At 36.8% G+C, this 25,101-nt stretch overlaps 1 protein-coding gene across 13 annotated transcripts in view; it reads right to left on the bottom strand.

Moving 5' to 3' along the window:
* PCLO (piccolo presynaptic cytomatrix protein) overlaps positions 1-25,101 on the bottom strand; it is a 372,671-nt gene that overhangs the window by 174,351 nt on the left and 173,219 nt on the right. For all 13 annotated transcript variants that reach the window (XR_013945535.1, XR_013945536.1, XM_080577654.1 and 10 more), the window contains exons 5-6: positions 17,010-22,077; positions 14,626-16,631 (exon numbers count right to left, since the gene is read on the bottom strand). Coding sequence is in view for 11 of the 13 variants with exons in the window: in XM_080577654.1 (XP_080433780.1) it covers positions 14,626-16,631; positions 17,010-22,077 (7,074 nt within the window). In the remaining 2 variants the exon portion in view is untranslated. The remainder of the gene's footprint in view (positions 1-14,625; positions 16,632-17,009; positions 22,078-25,101) is intronic.

The raw sequence follows: 25,101 nt of genomic DNA, 5'->3' as shown, positions 1-25,101 counted from the left end.
TAGAATCATAGAATCATAGAATCATAGTATGGTTTGCGTTGGAAGGGACCTTAAAGATCTTCTAATTCCACCCCCCTCCTGCCATGGGCAGGGACATCTCCCACTAGATCAGGTTGCTCAAAGCCCCATCCAACTATGACTACAGTCCCTGACAAAAAGTTCCTCTCCAGATTTTCTGTAGCCCCCTTCAGGTACAGGAAGGTTGCCATCAGGTCTGCCTGGAGCCTTTTCTTCTCCAGGCTGAGAACCCCCAACTCCTTCAACCTGTCTTCATAGGAGAGGTGCTCCAGCAAGTAACTAGAAGAATTATTTTTATTAATAATACATATTATTTGAAATTGCAGTATCAATTATAAGAAAATTGAATAATTAAGGAAAAGAGATTATGGATATTAGAAAAAATATCTTTTAGTAAGATGTGTTATGTTGTGAAATAGTCTCCCTGTGAAGAAACTACTTTTAACTCAAAATAGGGGAAAAAAATAGTAAATACGGTCAAAAATAATATGACTTGCAATAATAATTAAAATAATGACTTGCAATTTTGTACTGTTTAAAGATCAATTAATAAAGCATAGTTTCCCAATAGAGTATTTTTTCTTCTTAGGATTCTTAATATTTCTTATGGATACTTCATATTTATTAAGTCCTTTTTTTTTTTCTTTATTAGATAATTACCATGTTTCTGTCATATGCCACTTTGTTTTTTAACTATCAGAACTTCATTGTATTAAAATCTTTCCTCTTAATTTCACAACTTTTAACTTTCATAGAATCATAGAACAGCTTGGGTTGGAAGGGACCTTAAAGATCATCTAGTTCCAACTTCCCTGCCACGGGCAGGGATGCCACTCACTAGACAAGGTTGCGCAACGCCTCGTCTGACCTGGGCTTGAGCACCTACAAGGATATGGACATCCACAACTTCTCTGGGCAACCTGTTTGAGTGCCTCACCATCCTCTGAGTGAAGAATTTCCTCCTAAATCTAAAAAGACACTTTCTAACATATCAATTTAATCTCCAGAATACATTTATACATTTATAACTGATTTTGTCTCTACAACGACGTCAGATATGTACTTGTTAGTTTCTCAGAATTCTACATCACACACACATTAGATGTCAATAAACAAATGCTAGCTTTTATTAGGAAAGGATGGTGTCTCAAAATTGCAGTTTATCAAAAAAAAAAAGGAAAAAAGAAAGACAATATTTTAGTGGAGAAAAAAAAATCAATGTTTCCCAAATTACTCCAGTCTACTGGGTTTGACAGGTTAATGGGGGGCATAGGATAGTGTTTCCTGAACTGTATATTTCTTTATAAAGCAGCACAGAAATGCTTGAGGGAAAATAATTTACTTCTGATGTGAACCAGTACAACAGCTTGATGAGTGTTATATGACAAGAGTCTAAGGGAACTGCTGTCTTCAACTCTCAAGTATGGGATTACTGAGCACAGAACCACATCCTTCTAAGAGATGCACAGTGGAGGGCAAATATCACAAGTCACTTAAGGTAAATTAAGAATTCTTCACCATGGGAGCAATGAAGTCCCAGAACAGGATGCTATGAGAGGCTGTGAAATCTCCATCCTCAGAGATTTTCAAACTTCAATTGGACAAGCTCTCTAGCTACCTGACCTAACTTTGAAATTAGCCCAGCTTTTAGGTGTAGATCTCCGCAGATTCCTCCCAGTCTAATTGATTTGGTGATCCTTTTCTCAGTCACTGTGATGGCTGAGGAGCTTGGCTAGTTAATGTTTTCAAAACATAATATGTACACCAACATTCTGATGGATTTATTGCCAAGATGCTGTGGAAGGTATAAAACAGTAGGAACTGCAGTATTTATTTTTATTAAATAAAAGCTTGAATGTAGGCAAGAGCATTCTATAACTGAATGTAGCTGAGATGAAAAATACTGCTAGTCATGTCTGCAAAATACCCTTCAAAAAACCACTCTGCTTTTATTTATATATATGCATATGTATAAAGGAGAGGTATTACTATACATATATATACATATATATGAAGTAAAAAATGTTACTTTTGTAACTTTGTCACAACTTTTTGTTTTCATCAGTGAGCTCTTGGAACAAATGATGAAGAAATGGCAAAAAGAGGTAACTGCCTGGGTTACAGTTCTCTCAGACAGACAATGTTCAAACAGGCTGTAAGAACATAAGGACTCAGAGCAGCCTACACTACTGCTGTCAAAAAAAATGACTTTTACTGCCTAAAGAAATATCTGGAAACATTACTATAAAACTCTCTATTCTACTATATCACTGATGAAATGAGCAAAGGACAAATGCTGTGATTCCTCTCCACTATTTCTATAAGGCCATGATATTTCTGCTACGGATTCTAGCTTTGGTATCATAAAAGGAACATCAGTATGATGTAAGTGATTAACAGAGTCAAATTTGTGAAAAAGACAGTCATTAGTTCCAACTTTAACTCAGACAAGAAGTATCATTTTATTTCTGTTACCCACATACATTATATATATGTATATGTGTATACATATACATGTGTATATATATATATAGCAAAAACACTATGCAAGAGGATATAGAAAATGTGCTCCACAAGCTTATGGAGCAAATACTATTTATAAGCTACTTTATTATTTCAGGCTTACATCATTATGTTTAATGAATGCTATACAAGACTTGAAAATAAACAACAGGGCTCAAATTCATCTGCTCTATACGAGGCTTAAACTTTAGATGGGTAAATTTTGTTATAATTCCCCCTGTCCATCACCTTTCCTGACTGTCTTTGGTAATTGCTGAGTACCTAAATCAAGCAGTTGTCTCGATTTAGAGAAATCAGAAAAATTAAATTTCTTATTGCACAAAGATTGAGGAAGTCCCCAGCATTTAATCCTTCTTCAGGTCTTCCTCCACAGTAGTTATTTATTTTCAAACCCTGCCTTTACTTTTAGTTAACGGCTAGCCCATTTTATGATCCTACACCAGGGAAAAGGCTTGCCAGGCAGTGTAAGAGCACCAGCACACTCAATGTTTGAGTCAGATTCAACATTAGTGAATGAATAGCTTGCCAAGTGAGTAAGGTGATATAATAAAAGCTGTACTTCACTAGGAACCACTTAGACTGGATGAGAGAATGTGTCAAAGAGGGACCGTCTGGGAAATAGAAGTAGGGTTTAGCAAGGAGATTAGGTAGAAGATATGGACAGATGGGGAATATGAACAGAAATTGAACCAAGACCCGAATTCAGTCTGTACAGAATGCAAGAAGTTCTGAAGGAAGAGAGCCAAGAGACAGGCTTCCTCTTTAGTCTCATACAGAAGGAGAGAATGAATACGGAGAAAGAAATTTCAGGCTCTGCATCATTTCACAGACATGTCTAAGCCATATCCTGCGACAATGTTTCAGACTTATTCCTCTATTTGGAGTTTCTAAATGGCTGAATTAGGCATCACGGCACTGAGCATACTAGCTACTGTTAATTCCTGTCTTGGAGCCTCATTCTAAATGCAGGCACTGTAAGTACTTACCATGACTTTACAGATCCCACTGTCTGAGCTGAACATTTGCAGCAGGTAAAATCACTTTTCATGAGACCATGGAATTCAGCTGACCGAAGGCAGTTTCAGTGATTTAGAAGAATCTCTTTGTAGCTGAACTGTAATAGAACAGTTCTACTATAGTAGAACTGTTGTTCCCTTGGAATATTTCTGTCTGCAGACTATAACAATCTGTTATAGTGACCAGGTCAGGTGTGACTTTACACCATCAATATCTAACATGAAACATGATCTTTCATATCCTTCCTATGGGAAGATGCTAGACCTCTCTAGGCTTCTGAAGAGAAATGTAAAGAGGAAAGTAAAATGGGGATAAATGACACTTCAGCTAAAAGGAACAAGACAGGTATCATTTAAGTTATCTAATTACAAACCTATTTTCTTCATCCCAGCTTCCTATCTTATCAATAAAAGAACTGTATCACTGAAGTCACTGAGCCCCACTAGGCCTTAGTGGTTAGTTTATTCAAGCACTCTGTGACAAATACTGTATCAATACAAATTGACAGTAATAATGTAGATCTCAATGTGTAGTAAGAGTCATGAATACTAACAAAAGGTGTATTTAATCTTAGAATTCAATTTTTAAAGCTAATTCTATTACTCACTGCTCAAAATATTCTTTGCTTGAAAGGGAAATAAGTCATGTAGGTTATCCTTCTATGATACTCCCAATATTCAGGTAACAGTCTCACTCTATATCTTGATTCTAAAGTATATGTTACTGCAGTTAGGGCTTTCTTTTTACCTACTATATATCCAATATGACAAATTGATATAATCCTTTTCCTGCCCTCACTGGACACAAAGAGTGGTTAGGAGCTGTCCCATTTACAGTTATGTTTAACACAATGAAAGACTATTATCTTGTACAGCTTTGGTCTTCTTCTTTCTAGACCAACACAGCCAGATCCTTCAGACTTTTATCCATGGTTTGTTTTCTAAATCTTGTATCCTTTCTCTTTCGCTCAATTCTGATTTTTTTTCCCCACTCTTTCTAACTCTTAAATGGTGCTGACCTAAACAGCATGTAGTATCATAGCTGAAGTCTCACTAACCACTGACTAAAATCTGAAAAAGGTACAAAAATTACTACACATCTTATATATTGGAAAGTTGACAACACTTCCCAAGAACACTGCCGCTTTTTGTGCAAGCACTTCATAGTTTTAAGTCATGTCTGAAGTCTTACTACTACACCTGAACATTTTCAGTACTAGAATTGCCTAAATAGGCACATTTCTGAATATTTGATTCTTTTATTTTTTATTTTTTACCTGTAGTGTCTGTACCATTGCTGCATTTGATTTTGAATCATTGCTCTGAATTGCAATTCTGCTTTCTGAAGTGATTGGGATTCCTGTACTGAATTGATCTGCAGATGGTATATGAGTACTTTTTCCATACTCTAAATTACAATTAAATTATTAAAGAGTCAAGTCTATGACAAACATTTTTTGCCTCACTTAAAACTACCTACCAGCTTGACAGTGACCAATTTGACCTGAGATATCTACTTTCAGTTGGCAGATGGAAAGTTCAGTTCCATTAAAAAATAGTAATTGCTAAAATATTAGCTTATGAATATATAATGTTATGCTGGAGTAAGAAATTAAAGAAGTGAGATAGAATGAACTATTTGAGTCAGAATCTCATAACACTTTGATTTTTGAGCATCAATATGTAAAACCTTATGCCTACATCTAAAATCCTAGTTTAATTCATAATTGTATATACAGTTATCTTAACAAATTCCCTTTAACAGGAAATCACTGATTCAAAAAATCAATGTCAAAATAAAAGCATAAAGAGCTTTCAAGTTTAGGTCTGCCATAGGCAAGACTTCTTAATTTCAAAAAATACCTATGAGATGTTCTTAGGCCACATGGCTATGTGAAGCACTATGGCAACCCAAAATCTGACCTAGCCAGTATTTCTAGAGACGAAATGTAAAACTTCAGAGCTCTGTTTGATGATTTATGAAGTTAATAATGCAGCAATGAGTATTAACAACACACATGTATCCAAGACATTATGGACTAGCCTCATTTCATTCTTCCACATTTTTACTTTTTGGGGTGATCATAGGGGCATACATGCAAAGCATATATTGCTTTGCATATACATATACTATATATATATATATTTAGGGGACAATGCAGAGGTTTGAGATTTTCAGTAGCTCATATGCTACAGATAAATTAATCACAGACAAGCATGTCCCTGGAGAAAATATCCACAGCTATCAGAATTTAATCACATGTACCCCTTTAAATTCTAATGAGTTGATTACACAGAATAATGTTCTCAGTACTGGTAAAACATGCATGGTTTCTTAAACAAAACAAAACAAAAACCAAAGACAATTTTAAATTCATTGATTTCTGTTAAAGGAATTTCCTAAAAGTTTTAAGGTAGCAAACATCTTTTTAGTGCTCTAAATGTTTTTTTTTGTTTGTTTTGTTTTTAGCTATCTTCAAATAGGACATATAAGAAACATTTTTTTTTTCGAAGTAACATTTAATCACATTTGGCTGATCAAGACAATATTTTTTAAAAATATCTTAATGATGCAACAGTAATAAGTGTTGGAATTAAAGCTTCCTTTTTTTTTTTTTATGAGTTGAAGTTTTGGAGAAGACATTAGGCTAATACTTTGACAAGAACAAACTCCTTGGTTTTCTCCAGTTATTGCACATTAGTATATTTTGCAGGGAGGATTTTGTGCATGCCAGCTAGATTTCTTATGGAGAAAACTAAATAGGAAGCTCTGTTCTAAGTGTATCTCAAATGTGCTCAAATCCCAGTAGGGGAGACCAGTCCAAACCAATGACTGTTTGGACAACATCAAACCGCAATACAAATCAATTCCAGTGTTAGACTCCCCAGCTGCATAAGGTATACTTGTAGGGGCTTTAGCATCAGCTGATGGGATCTGTTGTTCTGCATTTAGTATACCAAATGATTTGCTAATATAGCACACTCAGTGCTTCCTTTGTAGGTAGCTTTTGTAGATGCTTGTCTTTTGCTAAACAGTCCTTCCTGAGGATGTATATTCATTTTCTCAGTACACTATAATTTTCCTGAGCTTCTGTTAAAACTGCTCATAAGAGTCAACAGAATGAAATGCAGGAAGTCAAACTTGTCAGCAGAACATTTGAGAGAAACTCTCTTGAATTCAGTCAGGTTATTCCCTGGCCATCTAGACAAGCAATGAATTACACTAGTAATTTTTTACCCTCATCCTATTTATTCGGATAAACTACTGTATTCCATGTCTTGATAAAAGAAAAAAGTCTGAGGCAAAACAGAGTTGAAGTAGGTCAGTTATACATTCTTCTGTCATTCATCCATGCCTGCCTGATTCTGCTATATATATTTGTATGTTGTATTCATTATTTTAAAGCAGGAAACACTGTATTGGTCTTTCACCACACCCAAAACTCAAAGAACTCCTACAATGGAAACGTGGGTATATAAAAAAGTCAGCTGGAAATGAGTGCTAAGAGATTACTGTACTTTCATTCTTTGTTTTTTATGGAAGACAAAAGATTGAGGATTGGGATTTGTGGCCATGGGTGCTTTTTCAATGTGTAAATGAGAGCTGGCTAATGGGGAGATGGATGAACTGTCAGCACATGAGAAAAGGCCCACGTGACAGAAAACCTAGGCTCTTTGTCAACTCTGCCATAAATCTCAGGCTGTATTACAGATTGTGAAAGATCCTATTTGAAAAGCAAGAGATTGAATGTCATAATAATTTTCTATTATGAATGAGTGTCCCTTCATTAAATAGAAAAGACTTGAAATCAACTAATTTAAAAGTAACAGACAATTCAGAGTGACCCAGTTAAATGCTCTTTAGAAAATAATGTTTATAGGATATGTTGACCAAATGTGGGTAGTTTTTCTGTTTTGAAGATGAGACAGATGGAAAAAAGAAGATGGCTTATTTGAGTCACACAGAGGTTATTCCAAAGGATTTCAAATAGAGCACAGAAAGCAGTAGCTTGAAATGTTAACAGATTTCTAAACTGTAAATACATCAAAACTTCAGTGGAAAAAGTTATCATAAATCTAGCTAAAAACTTGTAGTTAAAGGAGAAGATAGATATTTTACTAATTGCATAGGAATAAAAGATGATCAAGAATTGTCTTTAGATGTGAGTGAGATCCTAACTTTTCAAATCAGTTTCAGGCAATTTATTTTATATTTTTTTTTGAAATGCAGAGGAGAAGTGGTGTGCAGGGAATGCAAGAATCAGTGGCCTTTGTCCCCCTGTACATTGCTGTATCGGACTGACACTGCTACTTTAAAAATGCCTTTTTAAAGAATATCTGAATGTGAAGAAAGATTAGTTATATGAATATGAAGCAGGAAACCCTTTTGAAAGTAATTCAAGTGCTAACGGAGCCTAAGTCCCATTAAGAAAAGTAATTAATCCTTCTTCAGGTGTTAAAGGTCACTTTTGTAAAATGAGCACATAAACTACTGAGAGATTTAGGATCTTTTGAACACTATATCTGTCCAAGGAAGTGAGGAAGAAAAAAAATCTGTCATCATGTGTTTCTACAATTTATTTGTCAATTTGGTTCAATAGCAGAGGAATGATGAGAGAGTGTATGTCTGTTTTATGTCCATGAAGAACTGATAGGAAGAACCAGTGCTCTCTCTCTCTACTACCTTCATGGTTGAGAATGCAAATGGTGCATATCTAGTAAATTATTAATCTCTCCTCTTTCTTCAGCAAAAGTAAAGGAGGGGTGAGAGGGGAGAAGAGTAGGATGTAAGGGATAATAGGATAAAGAAAGCCAGGCTTATACATATTTTTCTGCAGCTCGCATGAGCCCAACTAGGCACACTAGCATTTGACTTGATATTCAAGCACAAAAAGAATTCACTGGGTACATCTACACCTTCTCTGGCCTAAATTCAATCTCAAAATATGATCTGACCATAAGCAATGAATCAGCTTCATACACAAGCTACAGGGCACTCTTTAGGGATGTAGAAAACTACACTGTGTGCCTATCCAGAACCAGTGACTTAGCCTGTTGCTAACTGTTAACACACTGTTAAGCTGACCCAGGTGAGCAGTTGATGAACTGCATGCAAACCATACAAACCATGCAAATCAGGCCACTCCCAGACTATGCTTTAAGACTGGTGTATGCACAGCCAAAATGAAGGACCAGTTGTCACCAGTGCCTAAGGAAGAGTTTTGTTAAACCACAGCCCACAGATGTCACTTAGATTTCCTGGAAGCAAAGGAAAAAAAAAAAACAACCAACCAAAAAAAAAAAAAAAAAGCTTGCTCTTTAAATCTAGGTTACTCTTACATCATTACCAAAGCCAGTTCCTCACACAACACACTGCTATACTTAAACCCAAATAACTGCTGTTTCTGCATGAGGTGCTGGCCATGTTATATTTAAAGGTAACTTTCAAGGAGAAAAAAATATTCTTCCTTTTTCCAGACCAAATCATGGGACTATACTGGAAAATTAAAAGTCACTGAATGAAGCCTTCTGCAGCTGCAATCACGTGACCACATATCTCACAGACCACAAATAACTTCTAAGTATTTTACAATAAATACAAGAGCTATAACAAACTACCACCCAAGAAGCATAACTACAACAAGAAACCAACGGAAACACCGATGTCCTGGTAATAGCAGAAATTCTGTTACCTGAAATTCTGGAACAACACTAAGAAATGAACCTAGTCCCTGCTTCTGAGGAAGGCAAACAAACAGAAACACCCAACCCAAAACCATGCAATTATCCCAATGCTTTATCTCTGTTCATTACCCAAGCAGAACTTTCTTCAATATCATACAGATCTGGTTATCAGTTTAGTCCAAAAAGACAAGCAAAGCATCATAAATATGATATACAGAAGGTTTTAATTCTACTGGGAGCCACTACTTTGTTTCCCCTCTCCAGTGCCCAGATGTACAGCACATCTGATGTAGGAAAGGACAGCCCAAATCACTGAGGTCCTAACCTTCAGTTTTAAAGAAGAAAACAGATGAAAACACACTCCTTGTAGTTAAAAACATAAAGTAATATCAAGCATGGAATGCTAACAGCACTATTAAAAATAGATACAGTTCATCTAAAAGTAACGTACAGTAAGAATCTATCCAAAACATTATGTAATGTTACTGATGAAAATGAGGAATTATGTTGCAATTACAGTTTCATGATCAAGGCGGAAATGTCACGGTACAACATGGATGTTAATAAGGTAAATTCCACTAACTTGATTTTAAACTGATGACAGTGATAGATTACAGAGAACAATATTTTCTGTAATTTACTTTTATACTTATTACGTACACATAATAACAGGTGCTATGTATCTGAGGCAACACTTTTAGATCTGTCACTTTGTGTTATTGAAATTAATTATCAGTACAATACTATAGAAGATAAAACACAGATTACTGTGCTTTGTTCTTATTACTTTTAAATTCAACATTTTAAAAAATTACACTTAAAATTGGTATTAAAAAACATTTCTGCTCTGACTAGGTCAATAGGTGAAGTTCTGTAATTTTTTACCTACATAAATAATCAATCTTTGGAGATTTTTCTTGAAATCATTGTCTTTTTTTAGCATAGCATACAGATTTGAATTATATTTGCCCTACAGTAGCAGCACCTAACATCGGACGAAAAATCCAAGAAATGTCTTTGGTAACTCTCTTAATAAATAGATTGATAGAATTTGCTCAAACTGTGGATGCTTAAATACAGAGTTTCTACCCTGAAGCTGGCTGGCTGTTGACAGATGTGTCTTTGCATTAGTTTCACTAATACAAACACTTCTTCTGAGGCTTTATGCACTGCTTAAGCTGTAGATGTTGTATGAGTGTGACAGTTCATGTGCAAGATCTTCTGCCATTTGCTTCAGTTTAGCTGAGCAGGCACTTTACATCCAAAGGCAAAAGGCAGACAACTTCCATCTTTGATTATACATATACAACATGTACAAGTGCTGAAGTTGACTGTGACTGGCATATGACTTGATCTGTGATGCACTGGTATAAAGCTATTTTTTTATTAAACTAGTCAGGTACTCACTTTTTTTAGTTTGTTGTTGTTGTTGTTGCTGCTGCTGAATAGATAAATTTGAATCACTGCTTCCAAACTCTACTAAGACTTCCTAGTGCCCCCATGGAAACCACTTTTATGGCATCACACTCCGTGGAATCCTACCATACAGGGCTGCTGGACAGCCTATCAAAGGCAGCACCAAGAAGGTCATTTCCACTTGGAGTTCAAGTGGCACAAAGCTTCCCAAGGAGGAATAATAGGTATTTTTGAATAGTAACAATTCTAGATGGGTGTCTTCCATGAGTCTTTTTTCATGCTGGCAACCTATATCGCACAATTTTTCCTTGACACAGCTACAGTTGATTACTCACAGAACTGCACATTATACAAGAACCATCAGAGGAAATAAAATAGAAAGAAATGCTTTTACTTCAGATTGGTAGGAAGGCATCACCTATGCTCATTCTATGTTCATGGCAATAGAGGCAATAACTACTATAGACAGTAATGGAAAATGTAATGTAAACATATAACTTGCTATCTCAACATTAACTGTGCTGTCACTGAAAGCAGTATTTTTTGATACTTGTAATTACATGATTAGCAGGCAGATTATTTTTCAGCCTTTCACTTATACTAGATTGGATAAAACATTGTAATAATTTCCTACAAAAGGCAAATTAAAGAACATAAAGTTATATTTACAACAGCAGTTGTAAAAAGCAGTGATATCATTTCATCATCTTATTCACAGTCTCCATATTCTCTTTCCTGATATAATAAATTCATTTTTAAATGGAAGAAGGACATGAATGATGAAAGTGTATTAACTGGAGGACAAAACGTCATTTCACTGTAATCTTTAGAAAGGATTTTAAGACCAATTTTATTCCTACCCTTTTAGGCTCATTGATTGCATACGGATAAACATTTTTGATAAACTGTCATAAAATGAAGCCTGTGAAACATGCACATGAACATATGAACACCCTTTTCACCTGCAGCATTTATACATGGAGACAAAGACATAACCCTGACACAAGAACTATTAAAAATGTGATAGGATAGTCATCCATGCAAAAAATATTCCTGTACACACACCATTTCCCAAAGGTAGTGAAAGATCAATCTTTCATTTCCATTTTTTTCCTTTACATTCAACATTGCCCTCTTATTCTGAGTGAATTGTTTGACAAGTTTTTCTGAACTAAACTTCATTGTTCTGAATGATGTATCTGATCCCCTCTACCTTTCCCTTTTACAATTAGGCGATTCGGTGCTCTCCAGTTAGGAGGCACAAAAAGGTAAACATTTACACGAGAACTTTAACTGCTACAGACACTGTACAAAGAATGAACAAAAAGTTGCAGTCCCTAATATATTTCAATGTTGATGAAACATTGTAGTTTCAGAACTAGTAGGATAATCCAAAAATGATCTTGTATTTAAACTCAAGTACAACAACAGTATGTTGTCGCAACAACACAAATCTGCAGCTGAAAAAATTTCTGATTCTGTGATTCTGTGAAAATGTCAACAGACTATACACTTTGTCAACAGTGCCACTGCGTGCACACTAACTCTCAGGAGGAACTTCTCAGGGAGGGTATTAAGGCACAATGGAAGAAATCACTGTCTGCCAAGATGTTAGTCTTAAAACCAGGTTCTCGGTATCAAAAAATGTAGTTCTGCTGGAGAGAATACTGTAAGTCTTATGGAAACTGAAGATCCCTGTTTCCTACCATAACTGTACTGAGTAACTGAGAACTGAAACTGACAAACTTCCAAAGCAAATTATCCCAATATCCCATCAGATTCTGATGATGTCATTAGATTACTCTCTGAAACTTTCTTTCTATGTATTCTCTTGTTTATCATGTATCTCTTCTGCTCCTTTATTTTTCATCTGATCCCAGACAAAGCTAACTGAACGTAAGAACCTGTATCAGAAAAAAAAGGGGCAAAAAAATGCTTAATGCTTTACATAACATCAGGGCTGAAAGCTGCCATGATGGTCACGGGAGGTTTGCAAAGCAGCTTCCCCACCATATGCCACATGACACAGTTAGTGCAGCCCACTTTAAACTATGGAAGATTTTTACTTTCCTTGTGTTTGTCTACTTGCACTTCAAATTCTATAAAAAAATCCGTAAAAAGTCCACCTCTTTCAGTTAGAGTACAATTGCTTTGAGACATGGACTATTTCTGCTTGATGGCTGCGTACTAATAAGAACAGCATATCTCATTACTGTTTGCGATCAGGGCAAAACTGTAATAACCATATGAGTAAGTAATGAACAGTGACATACAAGCCCTTTGTTTCTATGTCTTGATTAATAAATACTGCATGTGTTCAAGCTCTAATGTAAAGGCCTTTAAACAATCAGTGCCTCATAGAATTTATCATCCACCATCATACAAACTATACAATTCATATTAAATATATATGTATCTATAAAATAAGTGAACATTTGTTATCAGTAATAGTTTCACTGCAATGCCAGTTATTCCACAATATTAATACCTACTTTCCAAAATCTAGTACAACCCAACATTTTCTAACCTGTGAACAACGTTCTTTAAGATGCTGTTCCAAGGCCTCTATATGAAATGAGTATTTGTGTTACTGTTTCTCACGCTGTTAATCCTGCAATAGGGATATGGAGTTGATATGGAGTACCAATGCCATGACTACTGTTTTCCCTTCAAACTTCAAAGAATGGTTTTCAAGCAGTAACAGCATAGAAAGTAGTTAATGTCTGTATAAATATGTAAGGCTGCAGAAACTGCTTACAATAGGGGTCTTGAAGGGTATAATCAGACAATCCCATAGCTGAAAGTCACCACAAAATATCAAACAGGGACAAACCCGCTTTATTCTATCCAGTCTGTACTAGAGAATATACTTATGTATTCAAATATAACTGAACATAAAAAGTAAAAATTACTAAAGAATTTGAATGGCAGCCCTCCTAGAGCTCTCACAAATAAGATACTGAGCCTGCAGCTGACAGAAGGGAATAGACTCAGACAAATGGACAGCCAAGAACATGTTAAATAGTGTGGTGGGTTTTTTTTATTTGTTTGTTTGTTGTTGTTGGGTTTTTTTTGTTTGTTTGTTTTTCCACCAAGACTACTTCCTTTCATTCATAAATAATGGATTGATTCCCAAATCAAAAATCTTACTTCTCAAGGAAAAGGAATACTGCAGAAATAGCACATTTAAATCCTGGTGATGTTAGTCCTTTATTATTCAAAACTTCCTCTATCCCAGCTAAATCCAGCATCCTTCCTCTGGCCCTGTCAGAAACAGCCCCCAGCACTTGTATAACTTCTTGATAATCCTCCCTATCCAAAACAAAACAGCAAAAAATGGATTTGTGGTCTGAAACCTTTCACTTTGGAAGAGATAAAAGATGTATGTACAGACTGGGACACAAGATTATCCACAGAATCATAAACGGCCAAAAAAAAAAAAAAAAAAAAAAAAAAAAACCACAAGGATCAAAAATGACAGCTGAATCATGCAACTGCAAATCTGCTTTCAGCTGCCTCTCAGGAGGTATATGCAGTAATTCCAATGCAAATACACTACAGAGTGTGCCACAAGAGCTGGGTGTTATATTACTAGAGAAGAAAATGTTTTTAATTTTCTGAAGAATTGGTAGTAGCTGTTTTATTGCCAATTAACTACGATATAAAATGTAAAGTGCCATCCAAATTCTGAATAAGGATTTGTTGTGTGTTGTATTTTTTTTCTCTTCTGAATCTCACTAAGACTGTAATTTGGATTCCTCTTTTTCCAGACAAAACGGTGAATCAACGGACCCTTGCTTTAGACAGCAGATATTTCTTGTGACTTTTCAGTAAGATGTGCAAAAAGACTGCATACATAGGAATTTCTGATGGGTGTGTCAGATCTCATGCTGTACTGATAGTCAGCTGTACAACTGCATACTGAAAAAAAAAAAGAAAAAAAAAAAAGTAAGCAAATACTTCTTACCATGAAACCCTCAGTGTACTGAAACTGAGCTCTGGAACTGTCTTCTGCTGTGGGACTCAGGGGCTTAGGATCAGACATAGAGCGTTGCATCATCTTTGCCGCCTTTGGGCTTGATGGAGGAACCTTGGCAATGTCAGCATGCAGCATCTTCTGAGGGCTGATGTCATCACTGATGGGTTTTTCATAGGGTACAAATGCTGACTCTATAACTTTGCTTGGTGAAACAGGTGAAATGGGTGAATAGAGAACTTTGGGAGATTTGGGAGGGGAAGGGACTACCTGCAGTGTAGAGTCTGGACGAAGGTGGGCCGAGTAGCCTATTTCTAATGGTGTAGGGCGTTTTTTATCTTTCTGGGGGGATGAAGCTGACAGATATTGGGGACTTTGAGTATCTGACTCTGTCTCTGTTTGACATCCCAAACTTTCTCCTTTATATGTCTTTTCTGGAGCTGAAATGTGCTTTATGATTTCAACCTTAGCATCCAATCGGGCCCTGATTGAAGGTGTTCTTATAGTTCCTACAGGTTCTGTTTGTACTGAAATCTCTGCTACTGTCTGAACTGCAATACTAGATACTTTGGAGAACTGTTTAGCTTTGTCTGCCTCAGTGGTACTCTCACTGTATTTCCCTACACGAGGCTTTCTTCTGGATCTGCTAGAAAGGTCCCATTCATCTTGATCTTCATCATCTGTCTGAACACTTGTATCAACACTCTTTTTAGTTCTCCGTCTCCTGTTTGTGTAACCTCTGTCTGCTCCGTCTTCATCATCAGTTTGCACTCCACTGTCTACTATCTTTTTGAAACACCTGGGCTCATCTTCCAGAGTCTCATCCAGCTCCTCATATGGACCACGTAATTTTGGCATAGAACTTCTCTTTTTCAATTGCTTCTCCTCTCTAACATCAATATCCTTAAGAGACATTTCTGAAACAGAGCTTAGGATACCAGACCTAGGTATATATTGGGTAATGCCATCTGACTGAACTGTATACCATGTTTGGCTTTGTGGAATTTCAATACCCAGCACTCCTGAAGCTGTAGTGGTTACATCATCAGTAGGCCAAAACTGGCCATTTTCTGTGGTTGCATACTGTCCTTCCAAAAGTGCTTGATCTGTGGTTGTTTGTGGTGAGCCAGTTCCTGAAGGGTCATAACCATATTGATATATTTGACGAATTTTTTGTTCCTCTAACTGTTGATGGAGCTGTTGTTGAAGTTGTTGGAATTGTTCAAGTTGCAACTGTTGCTGCGCTAAAGTCTCTTGCCTCATCATAAACTGAGCTTGCCGTTCCTCCTCTTGCTGAAATAAGAGATGATGTTTCATGGATTGCAACTCCTCAAGCTTTTTTTGTACCATAAATTTCTCCTGTTCCCTGAATCTTTGAATTTCCTGACGTTCCCATTCCAGCTCTTCAGCAAAGCGCTGTTGCTTAATTTTCTCAAGCTCAAGAAGTTCACGCTCCAAATCAAGCTGTTGCTGTTTGCCTTCTTCAGGGGCAATGAGAAGAGCAACCTCATCTTCGATTACATCTGTATAAACTTCAGATGCTGTTGCAGGTATTAAGTTAGTTGGCTCAGTGGCAATAGTTTCTAGAGTAAGAGGTGGCAAGCCTGTCTCAATATCAAGGGCAGTAATTGCATCTTTTTCAGTTGCCACTGTTGTCAAGAAACTGTACGACCTTGGGAGAGGTTGATTCTGTTGCAAAGTTGATAAAGAGGGCACTGAGTCAATTGTCTGGAGAGTAGGTAAATCTCTGACACTTGTACTGAAAATAGAACCGGGTTGTGTAGTGATGGCAAATGTGGATGGGATGGGAGTTGCTACTGAAGAATAAACGACACCATTGGATGATCTCAAAACACTTCCAACGCCGAATGGGGAACCCAGAGATGATACCATTCTTGCTTGGGAATACTGTGGTGTACTTATCCCGATGCCAGAAATTACCTGCCGAGTCTCTGGGTAAGGACCAGTGGTCTTGCTTGAGTAATCCATAACCTCACCTGAAATTACAGGGCAAAATTACAGTCCAGTCCCACAAAAGAATGATGCTTTGTGGATTCTGAAAGTCATCCCATCTTGATGAATTAAATGGGAAGGGGAAACTGCATGCAAATCTTCAGGTAACTGATCTACTTTAGATGTGAAGGAAGCATTTCTGAACATGCAGGCACATGCAGGCACCTCTGTGCAAAACATATATGTAAAATGAAGAAATGAAATACACGTGTAATCCAGAATAATTTGTCACACTGTCCAAAAGAAAACAAAACAACAGAAGGGGGGGAAAAATAAAAATAAATTTAAAAATCATCCTGAAATGAGGTGAGGAACATCAAAATTATATTTCAAAGAAAGATCTGCTGCTGTGTCATACTGACCTGTAGTAACTCTTCCAGAAGTAAGATCTACTGCTGCATCAGTTGCCCCAACTCGATAATCAAAGCTATTCTTGCTTTTGTATGCAAACAGTCCAGCTTCTGATAAATTTGTGTCAGACATAGATGGTTTCATACCTCCCATTCCTCGGTAGCCATATGACCCTGAACGATCATACTGATAATGGTCATCTCTGTAACCAAAGCGATCTTCAGGAAGCGTAGTTGGAGGCTGCTGTGCTGTACAGCTCCTACCAAATGGCAATTTATAAACCATATCACAGCAGACAGCTCTTCTCCCTGCAGTGAGATCCACAGGCTTTTCATCATCTTCTATTACTGTAGTTACGACACCTGAAGTAGTTTCATCCATTGTTACTATTGTTCTGTGGGATTTTGTAGTGCTAAGGTCAACTGCTCCACTCTCCACTGGCTCCTGAGAAGTCGAGAGATCAGTCCAACCATTTGTAACACCAACAGGTGGTACAGTAACAGGCTTTGTAGTAGCCCATGTCACTGCATGTGTTGAAGTACCGAGGGATAAATTTATTGGCACTTCATCTCTACTTGCAGAGAACGCCTGGCTGTCTGTTATTCTGTATGCAGGCTCAAAATGTTTTGATGTTGTTAGCTGCAGTGGAGTTGTCATTGCATGTCCCAGATCCACAAGGCTGTCTGTACTGGTAGTGTAGCTTACAGTGGCAGTGCAGGTCATGACAGTTACTGTCTCAGTGACTACAGACAGAGAAGGATCTGCAACACATGCAGTGCTAAGATTTATTATAGCTGGCTGGACAGTACTTACTGGCCGCCCGCATGTGTCACTTGCTGGCATTAGCCTTCTCACATCCATGGAAACAGCAGACAGATCCATACAGCTGTCTCTCATTTCAATATCCATCTTAGTTAAAGTGCGAAGATCAATGACATCACCCAAAGGATGGAATCTTCCATTCTCTCTATACCTGGGTTGATCTACTATATGTATTGGTTCTGGAGGTATTGTAATAGCGACGCTACCTAAACCAACACTGGGCAATGGGCCCTTCGCTACCGACACCGTAGTCATGGCTACCTCTGTTGTTACTGCTTCTGATTTTGAACTAGGTACTTTTTCAAAAGTTGATTGTGTTGTGACAGGGATAGTTTGCAAAGCACCTGAAATATACATACTCGGATCTGCCATACTTGGAATTTCCATAGCTTTCATGGATGGAGTGAAAATTGGTTGCATAGGCTGGGGAATCTGTTCTTTAGAAGGTGCTTCTAAAGGCCAGCTGGTAACAGCCTGACTAGTGATAACTTCTGTAGGAGTTCCAGGCTCAGATGGCAATGTGATGACAACATAGGTTTCCTGTGAGGGTTTTGTCAACCTTGGTGATGATTTGTTAGAGTGTGGAGACAAAGGGGATGTGGGAGATGCTATTTTGTATTCAGCTGAAGAGACCAAATTCAGAGTCATAGTTGAAGTCAATGACAAACCTACTGGTTTCGCCTGTGTTTCTGCTGGCTTATGAACAGCTATTGGGAGTGGAGGAACTGCTGGTTTAGGAGCAATGGGAGGTTTTGTTACCTCAGTGGGCCTGTGACTGAAAATGAGCCCTGCTGGAATGGAGGATGGTTTGGGTGGTACAGGAGGTGGTGTTGGGGTGAATGTTTTTGTGATAGGTACCACATGATTCTTTAAAACAGCTGTGGACTCCAGTGTTGCAACACTTGTGACTGAAGGTACCATTGTGGGTGCTGTTGCCACTGGAGTCTTAATCTGTGACTTCTTTTTGGGATAAATGGCTGGTTTGGGTAAAATAGGTGGAGGTAATGGTGGAGGAGGTGGTGGCGGAGGAGGAGGAGGTGGGGGTGGAGAAGGTTGTGCAGGAGAATCCAAAGAAGAGCTTCTAAAAAGTGAAAATACTTTGGATGTTGGAGCAGGAGCTGAGGAAGGCACAGAGACCATGCTGGTCTTACTTACAACACTGGGAGTAGGTACAGAAGATGTTTCTGATGCAGGCTCTTTAACTTGAACTGATGCTATACATGTGGGTGGTTGCTCAGATGTAGCACCAGTCAAATTAATCCTTGTCATATCAACGCTCAATTCTCTGTTTAAATCTTCATGATGAATTTTGACAATGCCAGCCTCTACTGTACTTTTCATTTTTCTAGCTGCAACCTTTTCTGCTTTGGAGGCATCAAATGTAATGGTATCAGTTGCATATTGCTGGGGTTTTATAACTGTAGTAGACACCAATGAAGGTGCAATTTCAGGCAAACAAATTGCAGCTTGATCCACACTCTCCATATCTGAGGCTATAGCTGGCTTTTTAGTGGCTCCAGCAACAGATTCATAAGGCATGCTCACCTCAGAGTACTCTTTTGTAGATGTTAAGGGAATCTGGGCTATTATCCTGACATCTTCAGAATCTGCTAGTTTACTTACAGCATCTGCTGTATCTACATAACCTGTGGTTGCACTATCTATAGGTGATGAACTATCTGTGGTACAAACCGAAGATGTAGATGATGTTAAGGAAGCTGTATCAGAGGGTAAAACTGATGCAGCACCTTCTGATGTTTCAGAGTATGTCAACATTGATGTTTCATGAGAAATTATTTCTTGAATTTCTCTGGCATAATCTGTTAAGTATTCATCTTCAATTTCCTCTGCTGTAAAATGCTGAGTTATTTTAACATCTGGAATAGAAAGTGCTGTACTACTGAGAGATGATACATCTGAGATTGCTGAAGTAGTGCTTGATGTTAAAGATGTACTATCCACTATTTCTCCAACACTAGATATCTTTGTATCAGATGTAGGAACAAAACCTGAAGTTGGCTGTGTTGGACTGGACCCGGGGGTTAGCTGCATTCTCTGTCTTTTCATAAGCTCTTCATAAGCAGCTTCTGCATCTAACAACTGCTTCTCCTCAGTAGTGGAGTTCACTGTGCTGTCTAATACAACTATTTCATGACTTTCTGGAATAATAAAAGAGCTAGAAACAATATCTTCTTGAGGCACAATTGAATGTAAAGGCTCTACACTATAGTAGTCTTCCTGTAGATCAGTAATTTTCTGTGGTTCTTCATAGATCTGTTCTGAAGCTCTTATTTTTTTCTCTTTTCCTCTCTGCTGTATATACTCATTACTCTCATCTTGTCTCATTACAAGATTAGTATCAATAGTTCCATTGTAAGTATCCTCTACTAAAGATTCATAAATATAATCCTCTATTAGCATTCCACCATATAATGATTCTTTTTCAAACACCTCATCTTTTTCATTTGCAATTTGAAATGGCTTGGCCTTATGGGTCTTATGTATCATTTCCTCATATACCTCTTCAGCACTTTTCAATGTCTTTTGACCGCTTTCTTCTTTTGGAACTCCAATTGGTTGTTCATCTGTTGGTGAGTATAGAGAGACAGCAGTAGGCAACTTGTAAACTTTTTGAACTTCTATTATCTTTTCTGGGCTAATTTCGAATCCTTCAGGATCTGACTCAATACTAGGTGAATATTCAGAACAGGAAGATCTGTGAAGCTCTTCCATTTCTGCTGCCTGTCGTAATTCTTCTGTTGGAGATGCATCTTCAATGGGAGAAAGATTACTTGGAGGAGTCTTTGGACGTTCCCTTCTTCTCTGAGCTCTCAGCTCGTCCTTGTCCTTTTTAGATTTCTTGCTAGAACTTTTTCTTTGTTGCTGTTCTAACTCACGCTGTTTCTCTTGTTCCTTTAGCAATTCTTCCTCTTCCCGTAGTTCTTCTTCTTCTGAAGAATCTTCAATAGTTGGGAGAAGAGGACCATGTGACCTATGCCTAGCTTTGCGCTGTTGCTTGCTCTCCCCTCCTAGTTTTTTGTGACTAGGACTGCTGTCGCTGTCTTCATCAAGTGATGACACTGAAGTGGGAGATGTACCTGGTGTGAAACTCGAAGCATGTAAACTAGAAGACCCTTCTCCTCTAGATCTATCTTCTGGTGAATCTGTAAGACTCTCCATCTCTAGCTCAGGTTCTTCATCAAAATATAAGATACCTTTCTGTTGTTCAGAAGCTTCAGAATATTTGTTTGTTATTGTACTATTTAATTCTATTGTTTTGAAACGCCGAAGACCTCCTCCTCCCGTTACAGCAAGTTCCTCACTGTCTTGACTTTTAGTTTCCCTGTATTTTGGTTCTGGACTTTCATCAAAAGTCTCATCATCATCATCATGCCATGAATGTCGTCTTCCTGCATCCTCATCATAGCCTGCACTACTTTTCCGTGCCATTCTTCTATGTTTTCCAGCAGTTCCTTTGGCTTTGCTTTTCACGTCTTCTTTTTTTTGGCTTTCAGTTACACTGATCTCTTTGAGCTGATTTCTAATGAACTCATCATCTTCAGAACCTGAGGCATCTTCATCAGCACTCATCTCTATAATTTGTTTTCTAATGAAGTCTTCCTCATCACCCGATCCCTGACTGTCATCTCGTTTGTACTCATCACTGCTTGAAGAACCAACACTAGCTCTTCTTTTTCTCCTTGGGACAGGTGAGTTTTCGCTCTCACTGCTATCTTCCACAGAATCATAGCGTTGCCTTCTTGCTGGTATGTCATCTCCTCCGTCTCCTTCCTTGTATTCAGCTTGGGAGGAAGCGCTTCCTTTGCCATCTTCTACAATGGTTCCTTCACCTTCTTGAATAGCTTCTAAGTCTTCCTCATCTGAACTGTAAGATTCTGGAGTGACTGGCAAAGGCTTTGTTTTATGCTGATCCTTTGTCTGTTCACTGTATGTTTCATAAAGTTCTTTTTTCTTCACAGATTTTTCATCAGAAAGTGTACTTGCCTGAGCTTCCAAAATAGACAGGACAGTACTTTCCAATTTAGCTAGATCCGAGGGGCTCGGTGGACTTTCTTGTGAAATAGTGTCTTTTTTACTAGATTCTTTGAGTAAATCCTTTTCATCACTGGGGATATGACTTGGAATTTCACCAAGTGAACTTGATATCCCATCAGAAGAATACCCGGTGTCACTCAGACCTTGTGGACTTTTCTGTTGCTGAGAGCTTGATGTGTCTGATTTGTCATCCTCCTTTTCCTAAAAAAATAAATACATATGCATGTGTATATACTTATATATACATTCTTAATGTCTCCAGGCAATTAAATACGTGTCTTTTTTTTTTCTAAAAGATGAGCTAACGTCTCAGATGAAAAAAATATTCTAAATCAAATTATATTAAACCATAAATGACTGAACATGAATTCTGTTTTGCAAAGCTATTAAAACAATACAAAAAGATCCTTAAATTCTGAGTTTTGACATTTAGCTATGCTTTACATGACTGTCCACATCAGCAACCAGTTTCATTAGTTGTAAGATTATCTTTTGTTTGTAAATACAAACAAATACTGTAGTTAACTGTTTTCAGAATCCTATCTAATTATAATCTATAATTGTTCATATATACATGGGACATTTTTTTTTGTGGGTTAATTTAAATTAATAATTAATTACTTATGCTTCAAAACTGCCTACACATTTCTAGATAAAAATATAGCTTGCCAAACATCATCCTGCAGTATTTCTGGGGCTTGCTCCTTTTTTTTTTTTTTTTTTTTTTTCATTTAATCTTTTACAATTCCCTAGAAATATGTGAATCTTACAAAATTTGGAGCTATGGTTTCATTTTCTCAATTTGAATGTTATGCATTGCAACATGCAGTGGAATACACGGAGTACTAAAGCATGAGTTAATACAATCTGGAAAGTCCCCATATCTTCAGTTCAGTACTGTACAACCATTTTCTGAACATCTCATTAAAAAAAAGAAGTTTCTCAGGAAATTTGTAATGCAGCGGTAAGCTGCTGCTAGGGAAGTGTAATTGAAGGGTTAAAAGCAAAATGGTCAGCTACTGATCAAAGGAAATAAAGAAGAAAAGGCAGGCACATGCAACTGAATATCACAACCAATAGTTTCCTTCTTATTCCTAACTAAATACACTTAGTCTTTCTCCGAGTTTAAAGATCCTTTTATACCACTCTGAATGACAAGTACATCTATCTCCTTCTTTGGATAACAAAAATACCAAGAATAGCCTACAGCAAATATTTCCACATCAGAGTTTCCCTCATCCCAGCTATGAAATGCCTCCTCCCAGTTTCTCCCAGATGTGAAATGCAATATTTTGTGAAAGAATATCATGATTCTGCTAACAAATTAGCTCACTCTCCAAAGGACAGGTCATCTTAGCCGTCATCTTAGCTGACAATCTTATGAAGTGTCCCTGTATCCAATAGTAATTTGAGAACAAGCATCCCAAAGTCTTCTGATTTTAATGATATGATGTGATGTTCATATTTTTTATGGCCCTCAATAATACACATGGTGGTATTTGTCAACTTTGCTAATCTAAGTCAATAATTTCTGAAGTAGGTCTAACCTTCTATTTAAAGCTTTGATTTATCAGCTTCCTTAGCAATATATTGAGTTAAAAGAAAAAAGAAAAAAAAAAAGGAATAAATACACTAAGAAAATCATGACAGTGCTAATTATAATTTGAAGGTACGTTTACAATTTGCTCAGTTTCTGTCAATTATAAGTATTTTCAAATGTTTATTCACACTAAAATTACATTTAATGGCAAAATATCATAAACAAAATATTTGTTATTGACAGGTTGTTTTTTAAAGAACCATTCAGTTGTTTTTTGTTTTTTGTTTTTGTTTTTAATTATTTGATTTTAATGTAAAATACCTATTGTTGCCTACAGGCATGTCACTGTGCATATAATTATCCATTAAAATGCTAACGTTAATAATAATAGTACACTATTCTAGTCATTAATATTTTGTTAAGTAACCTCCATTTCACAGAAATTATTTATTACCTGCTTTGCAAACTCAGGTAATATCCTGAATATAAATCACATTTATCCTTACCAATAGTGTACCCAATCTGATAAACCCAAAATCCTGATATCAGAACAAAAACATAGCATTTAAAAATTAAATTTGATAATAAATATTTCTAAGGACAACTCTAATGATTAAGCTGTGATTAATCATAATCATATTGGACAAAACTCCAATAATACTCCAAATAAATTTGGGAAGTCACCACTACTTCAACACTTTAGCACTCTTTAAGAAAAAGGTACACTTGGATATTCTTCAGCCCATAATGGCAGATTTTTTTTTTTGTATCTTGTATTTATATATTTGTTCCCTCTACTGAAGAAAAAAATATTTAAGGGACATTTATTAGAATATTTAAAAAAAAAACATAACCAAACCAAAACACAATCCATTAAAACCCAAGTTATTTTTGCATCTAGAAATATGCCCCCCCATTACAATTTCAGCAATGATAATTAATCATTATTTTATTTCCAGTATGTCCACTATTTATAAACACATGTCCAATTGCATACACTGGGATCAATTTGGACTAGCTTCTAGAAAATTCAAACATTGTTCAAGCTCAGAAGGTCTCCTAGGAGTTGATGGACTAACTGTGCCCAGGTAGTGAAAGTGAATCTCTAAGGTCTTAGTTCTCCATAGAGAGATGAAGTGGTAAAATGACTTGTAGAGACAAAAGCATCAACAAAATAGTTAAGATCAGAAAAAGATAGGCAACAAGTGGGCAAGGAACAACCTTAGACATTCTCCTTCTAATCTGTAATGGTACCATTATGTCTGAATCCAATGTGTAGCACCAATGACCAACCAAGAAGAGATGGAAATGAGTATTGTTATTGCCTGCCCTGTTGTTGTTGAATCTCAGTGTATGACATAGCATCACTGCTATTAGTAACAGGAAACAGTGGTTTGAAAAAATGTTATTTGTACAGTAATGAGAAGAAAAAGTTCTACAGTAATTAGAGACTTCCTTTATCACTAGTAATAAATGCAATAAGAAAATCCAGCTTTCTTTTTAAGACTACTAAGATACAAATATGTTTTCTACTATTTTTATGTGTAGAATTATCTTTCCTGTGATTCGTCATGAAAAAATTATTCTGCACTTCATGTTTTGAGGTCACATGCATGCAATAACAATAACATGCAATAACAAACAATAAACAATCTTTAGTCTTGGTGCATTTTTTTCCCTTTTTT

The sequence above is a fragment of the Anser brachyrhynchus genome (genome assembly GCF_964034855.1).
Source record: "Anser brachyrhynchus genome assembly, chromosome: 1".
NCBI classification, from domain to species: Eukaryota; Metazoa; Chordata; class Aves; order Anseriformes; family Anatidae; genus Anser; species Anser brachyrhynchus.
This window is presented reverse-complemented; position numbering and strand designations above follow the sequence as displayed.